General features: G+C 43.4%; 1 protein-coding gene across 1 annotated transcript; it reads left to right on the top strand.

The window, feature by feature from the left end:
• Nucleotides 1–9,486: 9,486 nt before the first annotated feature.
• Nucleotides 9,487–18,066, top strand: RFXAP (regulatory factor X associated protein). The gene is made up of 3 exons (XM_057400014.1): nucleotides 9,487–10,167; nucleotides 12,923–13,030; nucleotides 16,573–18,066. The coding sequence occupies exons 1-3, from the start codon at nucleotides 9,487–9,489 to the stop codon at nucleotides 16,681–16,683; spliced, it is 900 nt and encodes a 299-aa protein (XP_057255997.1). The 3' UTR covers nucleotides 16,684–18,066.
• The last annotated feature ends 368 nt before the right edge of the window (nucleotides 18,067–18,434 follow it).

Genomic DNA, 18,434 nt, shown 5'->3' on the forward strand with positions numbered 1-18,434 from the left:
TTCCTGTTCCTAAATATACAAGTCTTGTAACATCAGCCCGAGAAAGAAGAAATATATTCTTAGGCACAGATCCATTATTTTCTGACTATTAAGCCATGCTTCAGTCCTGCAGAGTGCTAATTCCTTCCCCTCTTCCCTTCAAAAATGAGTCTCTTTTGATCTCTGACAGTCTGAATCTGATCATACTGAAATCCCTATATATATGAATTCCCTTTGTACCTGTATTTGCTAAGCTTCTCAGAACAGGATGAGTTATTGAGCAGAATGCAAAAAAATTGTAAAATGACTGCTTTTTCTCTCACTTTCTGTAAAGGTGAAGGGTGGGCTAGCAAAGCATGCAGTGATTAGCCTACAAATCTTACTCACTGACAATTCTTAACATACAATTTCATAAACCAGGGTTTTCTTGTGACTTTCTTGTGTCAGGAACATTCTATGCCTCTGCCTTTCCCTTTCTCCAAGAGTGGGTGCTCAATCCATCACTGCAGTACAAATCACAGAATCACAGAATGTTTAGAGGTGGGAGGGACCTTAAAGGTCATCTAGTTCCAACTCCCTGACACAGGCAGGGACGCCTTCTACTTAGATCAGGTTGCTCAAAGCCCCATTCAGCCTGGCCTTGAAAGAAGACAAAGGGATTGTGATTCTCTTACTTTCTAGATAATGATGGCTTAAACAGAACAAATCAAAACAAAAATCCCCAACTTCATATTGAAAACCAAAACATAAAAACCTCCATGATTGTGCAGAGAATTGGCAAAGTTGCTATTTCACAGCTTCGAGGAAGTGATAGAAAAGTGTGCAAACATAGCTCCAGTACAAGAGAGAAATTCCTGCTAATGGATTAGAGCCATCGTCCATGAAAAAGGCTCTCAAGTGAGAAATACATCTTTTAGAAAAAACAGACACCTTTGATGACACTTATATGTGAGAAATTAAGTCAAAAATAGAAAATAGATACTTTGCAGTCCAGATAACTATGCCAGGAGTAAAACTTCCAACCTTTGTTTGAAATGACTGTAAAACATCCTTATTGAGAATCATACAGGAAATAATTCACTGCTTGATTAAAGAGAGAAAAGACTACTCAGAATACCACCTGTGTAACTCTGCAATAGAAGCGACCCCAAAGCATGACTCCCTTCAATCATAAAAGAACATCAGCACGAAGGCCAAAAAATGTGAGCAACATTACCAACTGTTATAAGAAAGGAAGGCAAAGATGCTGATGTCCAGATACAGGTATGTGTGGCTTGTATTTGGCAGTCACAGATGTTAGCAACAGATGGAGCAGTTAATCTGACATATTTCCCTGCCAACAGAGGATGGCTTCCCTTATCTAGAGCTTTGCTTCCATCTAGTTTTAACTTTCTTAATAAGCAAGGCTCTGCCTATTTCTACTGGAAGAGAATATTTCATAGCCAGAACTCAGCCTATTACTTTTTAAAATTATTTTTGTAAATTTATCCCATTATTTATGTTTATCTCTTCATTAAGCAGAGTGACTATGCCTACTTTTGCTACAGTTAGCAATTTTCTTCTCTGTTATTCAGGCTTTCTTGGCTATAAGGAGAGAAATGTTATTTTAAAGTAGGCCTGAATTGAATGATTTAGATTGAGAAGGAATCAATCTACAAAACAGTAATAACTAGAATTAGCAGATACTGACCTCTGCCAAGATGATAACTGTTCCATACCACAAAGGCATACATCATGACTCACACAGAATAAGAGACATTGCAGGACACATTCAAGGATGCTGCATGGTGGGAAACAATGCTCTGCATGGTGGGGGGGACATCCAGAATGACACCGATACTGCTCAGGTGCTAAAAGCAAAAATCACCTACTCATTCCTGTGAATAGCAATCACTTAGACGAACAAAATAGGCTCCAGTTAAAGTCTACTTCAGCAACTGAAAACGGCATCAAAGAGATTTGATTCCAAGATTTAGAAATGTTCTAGTAATTAAAGCTGTTGGGAGCACAGTAGCTAATAAGTGTCCAATGTGAGGTTCAAGGCATCTTGTAACTCCTGTTCTGCACACTTTCATTCAGCTCTATTTTTGATTGTTTTTATTACATTGCGGATGCTATTTTTATTTATAAGCTGATTCATTTATGTCTAATTAAATGTAAATGAAAGGTAATGATGAAAGGGGAGACTTATTTTCAGCAGACATATTTATCTGCTGTCATAGGACAAAGATAACCATGCAAACTGAGAAACAGAAACACCTGAATAGTGTAAAAACGAATGTTTGTAAAATTCGGTGGGATTGGCATCAATCTGTTGTATACTTATCTGAAAACCAAATTTTAACAAACTGACCCCAGTAGCTTAAAGTCATTTGCTTTGCTCTTCCTGATATGGCTTCAGCCACACACTGTTCCCTGGAAATTCGTATCAGTGAGCATACTGATCTCTCTACACTTGGCCTTCCTTTGAGAGGAGACCTGTTTTGAGTCTGCTGACCTTTTAACCTTTCCATGGCTGTATCACTGTGCAAGCTGACTTGAACCCTGAATTTAGGAAAAATAAATGGGGAGACTGCTAAGCAGTTAGAGGTACAATAAAGTAGAAAAATCTCTCTTAACTATATACTCACATTTTAATTCCATCATCAAATGATGTGTTTCTAAAGAGATGCACTTTAAGAATTACTGTTTCTCAGCTTCTTCCAGCAGTCTTCATTCCCCTATATCTTTCAAGTATATTTCACAGCTGCTTTAAACATGCAAATACTCTCCTTGAGTCGACCTTTTCATTTTATAACAGAGCAATAAGGCTACACGACAATGTGCTTTTAGAGTATGTTTTCTTTCTAGGGATATCACAACAAAGGATATATGAATAGTCCCTCTTCTCACAGAACTTCTTAGTATGGCCTGACCTCTTAAAACATATGATAAAGGCTAATGCAGATGTGTGTAAAGACAAGTAGACAGACACTGAGTGAACAGAATTTGTACCTTCACTCACAGGAAAATGCTGAAATAACTTTCACAATTTGAAAATATTACTGCAGCTATAATCATTAGTACTCTCTTGGTCTGTAAGTAGGACGGATTAGCTTCTCCAATGGTGATTACCTTCCTGAATCTTGTCCTGCATCTGTTGAGTTTTTTTTAAGATATGTTGTTTCCTGAGACAATTAAGAACTGGATATGAAGAACTGACACAGAAATCTAGAACATAAAAATGAACTATTTCAGACACACAAATGAAAGAGACAGCATAAAATTACAGAATCTATTTAAACAAGCTGTCAGCCTAAAGACAAATGAACTTATTACATTTCAATAATCACATCTGGCATCTCCTCTTAATTGCACCTGGGAAGGCAAAACAAGATGCAGCTGCTCCTGGCTAGATGGCAATGACATAGAGACTAGTGACAAAATTTCCCAAATATGACCTTCTTTCCCAAGCGCTGGGTGCCAGAAGTGCAGCCCAAGGAAGTGAATACTTTTGCTTGATTGATTTTTTATTTTTTTTTCATCACAATGTTTGTTTTTTTTTTCTGAGCAAACCAGGCAGGGTAAAAAAAGACATCACTGGCAGCTTTTTAAGAGGTCCTCATTTGTTAGGTGTCACTAATTTAATTCCTGTTCATATTTCTGTGCCCTCAAGCAAGCAGGTGATAAGGTTCTGGAGTAAAAAGAACTGGATATCACTTCATTACAGTCCAGTAATAGGCTCATTAAATATCAAATCGATCTGTTAATGACTTAGCCCCCTCAATATCTTTGTAAGGGGTTGTTCATTATTCTTTTTTCCTCAGATGAGCAAAATGAGAACTAAGGAGTTGAAGTATATTTCCAGGCACATGCTCCAATGAGATCCCTGTGTGTTACCAGGGTGTCTGAAGTACAATCCAACTGCTTCAAAAAGAGAGGTAGTTTTCAGCAGGGCTTTTGCTTGGAAACTTTAGCTCCAGAAATAATTTTCTCATTCAGCCTTGAACTCCCTCAGTCTGCCAGTCTGACTGGCCTGTGCCAAACCTACCTGTCTCAGTGGGGCTTCAGAGAAGTGGTTGGGAACTCTTCTTCTGGAGATTTAAAGGGTATCAGCCTCCTACTTGTTATTTGAATTTTAATTAGTTATAGTGTGGATGTGTTTGGAGAAAAATGCTATTCCTCAAGTGGAAGAGGAGAGTTTACAGGTCATGGAAGGAGGGGCTGGCCACTTGGGAGGAATATAAGACTGCTGCTACAGGATGTAAGAAGACAGCTAGGAGGACTAAGGCACCCTTAGAATTAAACCTGGCGAGAAGGGTCAAGGACAGCAAAAAGAGCTTTTTCAAATTGTCCTGGGTTCAGCAGTAGCAGTCATTTTTCTCCTTCTTGGTAGCTGGTGCAGTGCTGTGTTTTGACTTTAGGCCTGGGAACAGAGCTGATAACAAGGATGTTTTGGTTTGGCCAAGGACTTTGTGAGCCTCATGCTCTGCCAGGGAGTAGGGGAAGCCAGGAGGAAGCAGAGACAGGACACCTGACCCAAACAGACCAAAGAGGTATTCCATACCACAGCACATCATGCCCAGGATGTAACTGGGAGTTAGCCGGAAGGGCTGGAGGACGGCAGGGTTGGAGGAGGTATAGGTCGGAGCTTGGTCAGGCCTGGGGGGCGAGTTATCGGTCAGCTGGTGCTGAGGTGTTGTATTCTCTTCCCTTGTTATTTCCTTTATCATTATTATCATTGGTGGTAGCAGTAGTGATTTGTGTTATACCTTAGTTACTAAACTGTTCTTATCTCAACCCGTGGGAGTTGCATTCTTTTCGATTCTCCTCTCCGTCCCTCCAGGAGCAGGGGGAGGGAAAGAAGGGGGGGGGGGGGAGTGAACAAATTACCTGTCTGGGTTTAAACCACGACAGTTCTTTTTGGCGCCCAACGTGGGGCACGAAGGGTTGAGATAACGACAGATCTGACTGGATTAATAGTCACTCGTCACAATGCTGATTTATTGGCTCTCAGAGTTGTTCTTGTTGATCTCACAGCTTCAGACCGTTGTAACTTACGTAGAGCCGGTATTCGCTGTGTTAGTGTTTATCAAGTGTGGGGCCTGGGCTAAGGTTCTCGTCTCACTGTGCTTTATGGCAATGGCTTATAATACGGGCGGGCTCCAGCAGCAGGGCGGGACGGACGTGGCCGTGGACTTGTACCTGGCCGTCCGGCTGCTCTTCACCGTCCTGGCCCTCACCCTACTCTCCATCTTCGTGAGGCTGCGGGGAACTGAGGGGGAGCGGCCCCGGGAGCCGGCGGCAGCCGAACCGGCCCGGGAGAGCGGCCCCGGGGACCAAGCGGCGGCGGGAGCGGGGCCGGAGGCCGCGAGAGGACGGCTGCCGGTGGAGGAGGTCGGGGCGGTCGAGGAGAGGAAGGAAGCGGCTGCCGAGCAGCGGGAGAAGGCGGCGGAGGAGCCGAGCCCCGCGGAAGAGCCGAGCCCCGCGGAGGAGCCCAGCCCTGCGGCCGAGCCGAGACCCGCGACGGCCGAGAGCATTTCCCGGAAGCCGCCCGCCGAGCCCCAGGAGGATGCAGGAGACCAGGCAGCATTTCCCAGCAAGGCAGAGGAGGAAGAGCTGGACTCAGGAAAAGAGAAGCTGGTGGTGGGAGAGCCGGCAAGCACAGCAGCTACACCAGCCCCAGTGACAAGTACAGCAGCATCGTTTGAGAGCTCTGAAGGTTTTGAATGGCCTTTGGGTACCCTTGGGACCTGCCTGCTGATTGTGATGGGGATCAGCATGTTGGCACACACACAGGCTGTGTTCTACCCACAACCATTTTGTCTGATCTCAAAAGTTAAGCAGAGTCAGGTTTGGGTCTTGTCTGGGGTTAGACGACGATGCAGGGGGACCAAGAGGTTTTCCCCAAGGCTGGAGAGTCATGAGTGGCAGGGTGTGTGGGACAGTATGGGCAAGTATCTAGTCCACTGGGCCCCTCCAGTGCTTTGGAAGCATCGGAGATGGAAGGCAGCTGTATGGAATCCCCAGCAACAAGCTGCAGAAACTGCTTAAGGGGACAGTGAATTATTTTGAGCCTGGTGGGCCCATGGCACTTCAGGCCATCAGAGCAGAGATGCAACATAGAGATGGACTCATGATCGAGGGGTGGACTTAGCAATGGACACTATTGCCCAGGTTATTCACGAGTGTGAACACTGCACACAGTCTCTCCTGCTCTGGAAGACTGTTACAAGAGATGGAGCCTGGCATCATGGACCAGATGGACGCAGCAGCTTTATAGCTACTGGTCCATGCACTTAGATAAGAGTGATGGTATATTGAAAATGTGGTATCTGAGCATGACGTGAATGGTATGGAATAAGGGGTGGATAATGTCCTGGGTTCAGCAGTAGCAGTCATTTTTCCCCTTCTTGGTAGCTGGTGTAGTGCAGTGTTTTGACTTTCAGCTCGGGAACAGAGCTGATAGCGATGTTTTGGTTTGGCCAAGGACTTTGTGAGCCTCATGCTCTGCCAGGGAGTAGGGGAAGCCAGGAGGAAGCAGAGACAGGACACCAGACCCAAACTGACCAAAGAGGTATTCCATACCACAGCACGTCATGCCCAGGATGTAACTGGGGTTAGCCGGAAGGGCTGGGAGACTGCAGGGTTGGAGGAGGTATCGGTCGGAGCTTGGTCAGGCCTGGGGGGCGAGTTATCGGTCAGCTGGTGCTGAGGTGTTGTATTCTCTTCCCTTGTTATTTCCTTTATCATTATTATCATTGGTGGTAGCAGTAGTGATCTGTGTTATACCTTAGTTACTAAACTGTTCTTATCTCAACCTGTGGGAGTTGCATTCTTTTCGATTCTCCTCTCTGTCCCTCCGGGAGCAGGGGGAGGGAAAGAAGGGGGGGGGGGGGGGGGTGAGTGAACAAATTACCTGTCTGGGTTTAAACCACGACACAAATACATGGCAGACAAAACTAACACCAGAGGCAATGTAGGCCCACTGATGAACGGGATGGGTGCCCTGGTGACAGAAGATACAGAGATGGCAGAGTTACTGAATGCCTTCTTTGTCTCTGTCTACTCTGCTGCAGGCAGTCCTGAAGAGCCCTGTACCCCTGAGACCTCAGATGAAGTCAGGTCAACGGAGCTGTTTGCCTTGGTCGGTGAGGAATGGGTTAGAGACCAGTTGAGCAATCTGGACATCCATAAATCCATGGGTCCAGATGGGATGCACCCGCGGGTGCTGAGGGAACTGGCGGAAGTCATTGCTAGACCACTCTCCATCATCTTTACCAAGTCTTGGGAAACGGGAGAGGTGCCTGAGGACTGGAGGAAAGCAAATGTCACTCCAGTCTTCAAAAAGGGCAAGAAGGAGGACCCGGGTAACTATAGACCGGTCAGCCTCACCTCCATCCCTGGGAAAGTGATGGAACACCTTATCCTTGGTGCCATCTTAAGGCATATCAAGGATAAGAGGGTTATGAGGGGCAGTCAACATGGCTTCACCAGGGGAAAATCATGTTTGACCAATCTCTTAGCCTTTTATGAGGAAATAACACGGTGGATGGATGCTGGCAGAGCGGTGGATGTGGTCTACCTTGACTTCAGCAAAGCATTTGACACAGTCTCCCACAGCATCCTCACAGCTAAATTGAGGAAGTGTGGTCTGGATGATCAGGTAGTGAGGTGGACTGTGAACTGGCTGAAGGAGAGAAGCCAGAGAGTTGTAGTCTATGGGGCTGAGTCTAGTTGGAGGCCTGTAACCAGTGGAGTGCCTCAAGGGTCAGTACTGGGACCAGTATTATTTAATATATTCATCAATGATTTAGATGAGGGAATTGAGTGTACTATCAGCAAGTTTGCTGATGACACTAAGCTGGGAGGAGTGGCTGACACGCCAGAAGGCTGTGCTGCCATCCAGCGAGATCTGGACAGGCTGGAGAGTTGGGCAGGGAATAACTTGATGAAATATAACAAGGGAAAGTGTAGAGTCCTGCATCTGGGCAGGAACAACCCCAGGTTCCAGTATAGGTTGGGGAACGACCTGTTAAGAGAGCAGTGCAGGGGAGAGGGACCTGGGGGTCCTAGTGGACGACAGGATGACCATGAGCCAACACTGTGCCCTTGTGGCCAAGAAGGCCAATGGCATCCTGGGGTGTATTAGAAGGGGGGTGGTTATTAGGTCGAGAGAGGTCCTCCTTCCCCTCTACTCTGCCCTGGTGAGACCGCATCTGGAATATTGTGTCCAGTTCTGGGCCCCTCAGTTCAAGAAGAACAGGGAGCTGCTGGAGAGAGTCCAGCGCAGGGCAACGAAGATGATTAAGGGAGTGGAGCATCTCCCTTATGAGGAAAGACTGAGGGAGCTGGGTCTCTATAGTTTGGAGGAGACTGAGGGGTGACCTTATTAGTGTCTATAAATATATAAAGGGGGAGTGTCACGAGGATGGAGCCAGGCTCTACTCAGTGGCAAACAATGATAGGACAGGGGGTAATGGGTACAAACTGGAACACAAGAGGTTCCACTTAAACTTGAGAAGAAACTTCTTCTCAGTGAGGGTGACGAACACTGGAACAGGATGCCCAGGGAGGTTGTGGAGTCTCCTTCCCTGGAGACATTCAAAACCCGCCTGGACACGTTCCTGTGTAACATTATCTAGGTGTTCCTGCTCCGGCAGGGGGATTGGACTAGATGATCTTCTGAGGTCCCTTCCAATCTCTAGCATACTGTGATACTGTGAGGTCACTAGTACATCTCTGCAGGAGTGAGGAAATTCAGTGCCTGTGACACAGGAGGAGGAAAAGTGGAGGGAAAGTGAAGAAAGGCATGATAGTTGCATTACAAGTAATGTTTTCTTGGAATAAAAATATAAAAAAAAACAAACTACATTGAACAGGGAAAAAATAGCTAAGATTATGGATACAGTACTCATTTACATTGCAGAATAAGGAGGTTTACTTAGGAATAATGTATTTGTATGGCACAAATGGGGCAAAGGTGGCCTTAGCTGCTCTGATGAACCTTGATGTATGGAAGAAAAATACCAAGAGCTATGCAGAAGTGAGCCAAGGAGAAAACTGACACCCAAATGAAGAAATGGGCAAAGAGCAGTGAGCTGCAAGCTATGAGAGCAAGAGAAGGCTTAAGGCAATAAAAGGGTGTGAGAGGAAACCAAACTGTACCCCTGTGTCCCCACTGTGCAGCTGACAATGGCTGGAGAGCTGCAGCCTGTGCAGAGGGAATATGCACAGCCCAGAGACGGCACTTGTGCAGACCAACAGCTGGGTTAGCACAGCCATGACGGGGCTGCAGCGGGACAGGGGTATGAGCAGCTGACTGAGTTAAACCACACTGTGGCTGTGACATAGGCGCAGGAGGCTCTTTGCACTAGGTCAGACACGAAGGCTTCGTACCGCTACTGTACCCGCGGCCCCACAACCAAGCCCCAGAGGAAGCTCCTCCACCAACCACAGCTCCACCCTCTCCTACAAACACCCAACCCCACCTCCCGCTCCCCGCGCGCAGGCACGCTCAGACCACGCATGCGCGCAGAGCACGCCGTGCTGCCGGCGGGATGGAGCGCGCGCGCGAGGGGACGCACATGCGCGGTGGGCGCGGCTTGCTGGCGCCGGAGGCAGCGCGCGGAGCCTGCGCCCGCGGGACGCGGAGCGGGCCCGGTGGTCGGCGCCCTGCGGGTCAGTCCCGGCGTCGCGCCCTCCTCCTCCGCCTCTTCTTCCTCCTCCTCGCCGCCGCAGCTGGCGCTGCTCGTGATGCAGCCGTGCGGCGGCGAGGAGGAGGCAGCGGCGGGGGGGGTGCTGCCTCTCCCGGTCGCCGACCCTTCGCTGCCGCCCTCCAGTAGCGGCGGCCTCATGTTATTCTATGAGCTGGGGGTGCCTGGCGAAGGCGAGGCCGAGGCCGGGGAGGAGGCCGAGGCGGCGGGCGGCGAGAGCACGGCCAGCCCAGAAGAGCTGGAGGAAGAGGAGGCGACGGCGGCGGCTTCGAGCTGCGAAACTGCGGCGGCACCGGCGGGCGGCAGCGGCTGCAAGAGCTGCACCTACCAAGGCTGCAGCGAGACCACCACGCAGGTGGTGAAGCAGCGCAAGCCCTGGATGTGCAAGCGCCACCGCAACAAGATCTACAAGGATAAGTACAAGCGCAAGAAGAGCGACCAGGCCCTTGGGGGCGGCGGGGCGGCCGCGGCGGGGGCCGGCCCGCGGGCCGAGGTGAGGCACCGGCGGCTGGTGGGGTGGGCGGCATGGGGCTTCCTGTGGAAAACTCGTTTTTTTAATGACCGGAGTCATAGAATCACAGATTGGTTTAGGTTGGAAGGGATCTTAGAGCTCTTCTAGTTCCAACCCCCTGCCATGGGCAGGGACACCTTCTACTAGATCTTAACCCTGTCCAAGTTCGCCTTGAACACTGCCAGGCATGGGCCATTTACCACTTCTTTGGGCGTTTGAAATGGGACCATCCCGTTCAGAGGAAAGGAAAGAAATCTAGTGAACTCCTAGAGCTCGTTCCTATTTCTCCAACACTGGTTCTTTTCTCTTACCTGATACAAACTGCAGCAACTTGCAACTAGATAAGATTCTAGGAAAGAAGACCTTGCCGAAAGATGCTTTGCTGTGCAGTGTGTGTTTATTTCACTGGATGGGAGATGGAAGTATAGATCTGAGAGAGATGTCAGGCGTCTTGCCCAGTTGGTACTGAAAGATGGGGGTTTACATTCAAAAAGGCCATTTGGTATTACATTATGTTGTGTATAAAAATCAGTTTATAGGTTCTTCAAGATACTTGTTGATTTACATATATATATGTATAAAATTACAGTTAAATATTTAGACCACTGGTAGGTCATACTTACTTTGATAAGCTTAGGTGTATTACTTACATGGGGAAATATTGTCAGTGGGAGAACTGATGCTAGACGTTAACTTTTCAGGTATCTTTTCCTATAGTTTGGGACTCAGCCGGGATAAAACAGTTTTTGATGGTCACTTGTATTAAGTTAGCATTTAAGATTTTGTATTCAGATAACTAGAAAGTGGGAAATGGTTTTATTTTGAAGGTGCTGGTTGGTTTGTGCTGGAAGGGGCAAATGTAAAATAGTGGTTACTATTAGAATTAAAAAATCATGCCTGACACTCCTGCTAAACACAGCCCTTTTTTGTCAGCACAGCTGTCTGTGGAGTTACGTGTCTGGGAACTGTTACAACTGCAAACTAGCAATCAAAAAAAATTCCCCCTTTTCTGTTTTGTTTGTTGTTTGGTTGGTTTGTTTGTTTCTTTCATGTAAATATAATAATTACCATACTCGGTGTCATGCCGAAGAAGCTTTTTTGTGTGGCTGTGAAAGCTGTCATCAAGCAGGTGTACAAGAAAAAGGCAAGCGTAGGTGATGCTGCTAGGGAATATTTTCTCTGCTTTTTTCAGCTCAGAGGACTTGCTGATATAACTGTGGGCTTTCTAATGTATTTTGTAACTCTAGGTAATGGCTGTCCCATATACTTTTTCAGATTTCCTGTTGAACCTTTGTAAACTCTCAGCATCCATTACATTCTGATAGTTTCTTCAGGTCTGCTGCCTGGTTTGAAAGACCTGTTCACTGATTTTGAACCTGGCTGCTAACCTAATTTGTCAGTTAGCATTTGCGTTAGAAAATATGGTAAACAACTAATTCCTGTTCAGTTTGTGACACTTGGTAGGCTTGCCTCTTGTTTCTTACCTGTAGTGAAAAGTTGTAGTGTGCTTGTTTCCAAGTAAAAAGTTATTACTTTTATCATCCTTGTTACTGTTTTGTGAACCTTCTCTACTTCTAGTAGCTACTTCTCTTTTAGAGGACAGACCAGGTACCGCACACAATATTCAAGATGTGGGTGAGTTCTAGATTTATATACTAGCAGGTTTTCACCTTTCTCTCTTTTCCTCGTAACTCATTGTGCTCAGTTCATGATGTGTATACACAAATACTTATGCTAATTTAGAAAAGAGGACTTTATGAGGGAAGGATAAAATTGCTGCATTTTGTAGTGATGCATTAAGACTTTTTGGTCTGTAACATGAAATAGTGCTTATTGTTGGAAGAGAGTGGGCCTGCTTCTCCCAGTTTCTGCAAGTGGAGGTTGCTTTGAATGTTATGGCATTGAAACCTGGACTTGCAGAAGAAAACAGGATATTTAGTGCTAAACTTCCTGCGGTTTTTTGCAGTGGTGTCTGTCAAGGCTCCCCAAGATACCATTGCCTTGTAGTCAGATTCCTGATAGAAGTTTAATTTTTCACTTCTGTGGACAGGATTGAAGGGAAAGACCCTGGGATACTTTGTTGTTGTTGTTGCCTGAATTATTTCAGGTCAGTAAGTTGTGGATTTAATATGCATAGGATTCAACATTGGTTGAAATTTTCCAGACTATGTGTATTTTCTCTACAGCAGATTGCAGAGCTGTGTTGTTTAGAAGACAGTCTAATTCATGTGACTGGTGTTTGCAGAAGGAACAGAATAAACTTACAAAGAAAAAAACATGTAGATTCTACTGTCTCTGCCTGTGGCTTTGAAGAATTCATAATAGTGTTATGAAGTACATTTAGTTTTGCTATTAAAAGTATTATTGTCATTCCTACCCTATTGCATGTGATACATACAATTCACTTCCTTGAGATTGAGATGTTGTGAATGACTTTATTTTTAAGAAATGTAGTCAAATAAATTCAAACCACTAACTACCCATGGTAACCTGGTTAGTTGTGCAATTTAGAAGACTAACTCAGCTGCGTTGCTTCACTGTTACTGATGAAATAGTGAAAGAAGATGCTAATTCTTGAATAGATCCATTTCCATTCCTGTTCTGCTGTCTTCCTCTGTAAATTAATGAAGCAAACATTATTTACTCTTGGGACTTTCTGTGGTGAAAAGTAAATATAGCATTATATCAGGGTTTATAGTCTCAATTCTCTATTTTTTTTTTTTTCTTTCATGCACAGGATAGTGTTGAAGGTTCTGTTTCTGTTACAAAACAGAGAACAGGATCCATTGGAGATCGCCCAGCAAGACCTACTCTTTTAGAACAAGTATTGAATAAAAAGAGACTGGTAAGTTTTGTTTTCTTAGCGGTTTTGAACTGAAATTAAGTAAAGACAGTGTAACAATGTCTAACTGTCACTTTTATAAAGATATAAATTAGTTTAATGATCCTACACTACATGTGCATATTTCCAAATTTGAAATACACTGCAGGGCAGCTGTGTGTGTCTCAGCGTCTGTGTAAATAATACTAAGATGACTAAATTTAATGATTGCTGCCATGTTAACTGAAGTTGAGTTTTTTGGTAGTACTAAAGAGATGTAGTTATTTCTTTAGGGTAAACAGCGCTTATAGTATAACAAATGTTTTTAACTTGTTGAACCAGCTTTTCTGTAAAGCTCCACAATGCATGGACTTTAGGTCTCATGCAAGCTTGAATTACTGTAATGTGTTTTAAAAGTTGTAGACCTATCATATCACGCTTAAAATTGCACATATGTTTGTTGATAAAGCAAACTGTGTATGCTAGCAGTATGACTTGCAATATTTGCAGACTGCATGAACGGTGTGTGTTGTAAGTTGTCAAACACTTATGCTGTTCCTTTGAGTATATTTGAAGAATTAAGCCCAATGAAGGGAAATAAGTCAGTATTTAGTGTTCCTTTGGTGGCTTCGTTACAACTTTCTGTACCTTTTTTTTTTCCAGTCTCTTTTCTCCAAAAGCTAACAGGCCTGATTGTATTCTCTCTGTTAGCTCTGCAAACAAATTTAACAAGCCTTATTAAAGTGCTGTAGTGTTTGTTCAGAAATGTAAAAAGTCTTTAAAGAAACTGGGTCGGTCTTAAGTATACACCTACGTAGATTTATTTTGAATTCTTTCTCAATAATAGCACCTATTTAATGATTATGTCTAAAGTCCAGAAGAGTATCTGTAGCTCTTCAGTTTGTACAGGAAGAATACAACAAACTATGGAATATTATTTTTTACATGTGTTGTTTTTCATGCCTCTCTTACTGAATTGTACCTTTTCCTGTCTGTTTCTATTCATGTGGCTTTAAATTTGAAAGATATTTTATTAATGAAACATTATTTTCTAGAAATATATCATTCAGAAGCTCTTTACATAGATGTTGAGAGCTTTTGCATAAATTATGTGAAGGCTTTTCAAAAATTGAGGTTTCCTTGCGGTGTTCTCGTAAAGTGAGATTCAGATTCTCCTTGATCTGGTTCTTGTTTTTCTCTCTGCTTTGTTTTGGTTTCTCTCATTCAGGATTATTTCTTCCAGAATTTCTTCTGTGTTTTTGCACATACCTACACAGCACAATGCCTGAGGGTTACATGGTGACAGTCTGTTGCATCTGGGGCTGTTCCATATCTTGCATCCTTGCACAAGAAAGTTACTGCATGTCACTGGCAGCTGCCTGCACTTTTATCACTTAGAAGTGCCAAGTCCTTTGTGCTTGCTCGTAAGTGTCTTGCATGTGGTTAATCTCTGTGAGGAGATGCTTTTTTGGTGGTCCGTGTCTGCCTGGATGTGCAGCTTGCACTGGATAAAGATGTAGAAAGAGGCAAGGGGCTGAGAGGCAGCAAGTTGTGGATGGAAGAGCCTGAAACAACTTAATGTCACCAAACTGCACCAGATAAAGAACTACCGTTTGGTGAAGGGACTTGGTAAAGCAAATGTATAGTAAGGAAAAGGTGGCTGAGCTTCTGGTCAGTGAGCCTGTTTGTTGTTAGATACTGCTTTCAATGGCTGATTCGCTAATCTTGCCTGTCCAGTGCTGCTGTAGGTGTGAGTTGTATGCAGAATGGTTGTCTTCAGTGATAATCTCAGAAGAATTGCTCCTACTAGCAATAAAGTTCTAGACCCTGGGAAGCTGATGGTCCTTTTGAATGTCGATCTGGATTACAGAGTTGCAGTACCTCTTTGTTGAGTTGTGGAAGTGACCATGCATAACGAGCAAGCAGTATAGGGAATGAATTCAGATGAAAAATAACCTTTTTCCTCCATTAAATTTTGGAAGGATCCCTTCCCAACCTGGTTTACTTTTTGGCCTTGCAAACACTTGTGCTGCCATTGAGACCAAGTCATTAGTCTTTAGCTGAAATAACTTTACTTTTTAGCATGAGTATGACTTGCCACCTGAAAGTGACGGTTCGCTGAACAGAGCGCCCCTCTGAGAGTGGGAACCTGCCCTTGTGGTGAGGCATGATAATGCGTTAGAATTTAAGACTAGATGGCTTGCATCTGCTTCTGTGAATTGTTTCTAAGCAGGGACATCCCTAATGGTAAGATACAACAATTTGAACAAAGAACTAAGCACATAGCTCAAAGTTCTTGAAAGCTAAAAGGTAACCAATAGACTGTCATTGTGGCCCTAACCCAAGTGTGCAGTAGGTTAAGAGAACTACAGTTATATAACTTAACCGAATTGTATGTCTGGGTGCTTTAGATAAAGTTATATCAAGATGAGAACATAAAGTATAAAAAAATCCTGAAATCTACTGTGCTTTGAAGATGTATATGGAGGTTTGAACCCCGACGTGCTCCCAGCACCAATAAAGGTCTGTGCTTTACAGTGCATACTGTGATTTCTTTGAATCACCACCATGCAGGAATGAGAGTGAACAGCTACAGCAGGATCACAGACTGCAACTGTTCAGGCCAGGAGCCAGATGCAAATAGGTTTAGATACAGTTGTCTTTTGACTGAAGGCAGAGGGATTTTTTTAACTCATTCCTCATGGCTGGACTGATGTTTTGAAATGTTGAGGAATTATTGAATGTCCAGTGAACACTGAATGTTAGAGTATGTCAAGTTGGAAGAGACCTGTGATGGCGACTCCTCTTGCAGGACTACCTAGAACTAAACCATGTGACTAAGAGCATCATCCAGAGGCTTGAGCTCTGAGAGACACATGAGCTTTGCTGTAGAATTACAGTTTTTTATTTATTTATTTTGAGCTATCGGCAGTGGGAAATGTAGAACTCAAAACAAAACGAAGCACAGTGGAAAAGTGTTTATTTCAATATGTCATAAGATTACTCTTGTTTGCTATTTCTGGGTTTTTGTTTTGTTGGTGTGTTTTTTGTGGTTTTTTTTTTGTTTGTTTGTTTTGTTTAGTGGGTTTTTTTTTTTGTTTTCTGTGGTCATGTGTATTCTTTACCTTCTGAATTTGCTTTCAGGATCTGTGTTAATGCCACTTCTGGTTACTTGCTGATGTCCTGAAACAGTTCCTAGATGTCTTTTTGTGAGCATGCTTTGTAGTTCTTCAGCATTTATTTGAACTCCCATTTATATGGGTGTACTGGTTTTGGCTGGGATACAGTTCATTTTCTTAACAGTAGTTTGCACAGGGCTGTGTTTTGGGTTTGTGATGGAAAAGGCGTTGATGACACGGTGATGGCTTAGCTATTGCTGAGCAGTGCTTCATCGCAGTAGAGGCGAATGAGCAAGAGGCTGTAGAACTTAGTTGGCTTATTGAGGTTAAACCACAGCAATAGGTAATGTGCAAGTCGTTTTAATGAAAAAATATTATCATATAATCACTGTGGTAGCTATTTAGTGCATGTTCTTTAAAGTAAAGTCTGCTTTCCCTTTCTTGCAGTCCCTACTCAGAAGCCCAGAAGTAGTGCAGTTTCTACAGAAGCAACAGCAGCTGTTAAGTCAGCAGGCTTTGGAACAGAGGCAGCAACAGTTTCAAGGAGCACCTGGGTAATCAGAACAGATCAATGCCTGCAAATGAGTCTGGTGCTGAAAGAGGAATAGGATGTGTGTTTTATAGAAATACAAAGACTCTTGATGTTTAAGGGAAAGCGGAAGTTGCTGCTGTTATGTATTTTACTTGTCTCTTGTTCGCACTTTTGAGGTGTGGAGCTGCTTAGGTGTCTGCAAACTTGTGAGCAAATCTGGAGGAGTCTATTTTTGCTTCTTTTTAAAATTAATTTTATTGTTTAGGATTTTAATAGAAATTTGTTTGTATCAGTAACGTTTAGCTGTACACCCTTTTCCTACCAAAGTCTTCCACTATATCAACATCCTTCTATATAAGGATTTACTGTTAAACAAGTCACTCTTTGATGACAATCATTGAAGGAAGTCAATTACTTTCTATGGAAGTTGTGAAATAAAGTCCTGAATCTGAGCTGGTCCAGTGGCATGACCTAACAGCAATTGCTCAGGGATATGGCAAAGTTTAGTGCATAATTAATTTTGCTGGACATAAGGCAAGGACAAGATGCCATCCAGAAGTTGATCCATTGGCTCAGAGAAGTGTAAATCAGGTCATCCTCCTACTATATATTCATTATGTACAAGTTAACTAGGTTTGAAATCATTGTCTGTGCAAACCATGTGAAAGAATTTGTGGTTAAAAGTTCCCAAAAAGGTAAATGGCAAAAAACTTAGAAGAATTAGGTGGGATGTATGCAGCTGAAAGTTGGACCTTGTTTTGTGGATTTTTTTTGCAAGGACCAACCTCTTATTGCATGAAATATAACTTAGTTACAGATGAGAATATCACTCATTTTTTAGTGATAAGTTAAAATCTAAAGCTTTTCACTCAGAATAGCAAGTGCATCCAAACCCTAAAATGTAATTCTTTTTTTTTTTTTTTTTCTTTATGTAGCCCATTTCTTCTGAAAATATAGTTAAAATTGTCCTATTAAGACAACCAGTATCTCATCAGCTCTAGTGCTAGACTTCCCAGGTCTTCAGCCAATTCAGGTTATTCTGTAAGTGGTGGGTTTGAAACTACAAACACTATTATGTAAGTGTTGAATCCCACCTTTTGTTTCAAAAGTGAAAGTTTCATATTAAACCACATTTCTGAATAGAGGTTATCTGAATGGCATAGGTGCTTATTGAAGTACTACTTTGATATTGCAGCAGTTCAGTCTGCTAAATGATATATTTTCAGGAGTATTTGTTAGTCTTACATATTTTTACAAGCTGTGCTTTGTGTTTGTATAGAACTTGTTCAGTAACAATTTATTGTATTTAGCATTGTGCAAGTTGTTCTTTAAAAAAGAAAAACTTTGTATCGACCATTCTGGACCAATAACTGCTTGAGTAAAATCTTTGATTTTCTTTAAAAAACAAACCTAAAGTCTGTCTTTTCTTAGTCTACTAAATTTGCATGTTAGTTGTTTTGCTATACTAAAATGGCTAACTCTGACTAGGTGGAATTAAACTTTTGCATTCCAAGGCTATTGTTTAGCTTTAAGTAAAATCACTCAGGTTTAAAACCTGACTTCTGTGACAATACATTCTTACTATATTTCTTTTTATTCCTTGAGCAGTTTGAGAACCTGCACAGCTGCAGGTCTGTCCACAGCTGGGCTTCTGTCCTAGGGCAGTATTACTACTCACAACTACCTGTTGGCTCAAGGTTGCCTCCTTCCATATTAGGATGATCAGCCCCTTGAACTTTCAAATCTACCACGGGACAGTGAGGAATACATATACTTT

Source organism: Pezoporus wallicus, unplaced genomic scaffold, assembly GCF_028554395.1.
Source record: "Pezoporus wallicus isolate ANWC-B61680 ecotype Strahan unplaced genomic scaffold, APGP_CSIRO_Pwel_v1 scaffold_7383, whole genome shotgun sequence".
Classification (NCBI taxonomy): domain Eukaryota; kingdom Metazoa; phylum Chordata; class Aves; order Psittaciformes; family Psittacidae; genus Pezoporus; species Pezoporus wallicus.

Excerpts from the sequence above, each read along its gene's own strand:
- RFXAP (XM_057400014.1), top strand. The coding sequence starts at position 9,487 with ATGCGCGCAGAGCACGCCGTGCTGCCGGCGGGATGGAGCGCGCGCGCG. Across the intron at positions 10,168-12,922 it reads GGGCCGGCCCGCGGGCCGAG|GATAGTGTTGAAGGTTCTGT; the intron begins GTGAGGCACCGG and ends TTTCATGCACAG. Across the intron at positions 13,031-16,572 it reads TATTGAATAAAAAGAGACTG|TCCCTACTCAGAAGCCCAGA; the intron begins GTAAGTTTTGTT and ends CCTTTCTTGCAG.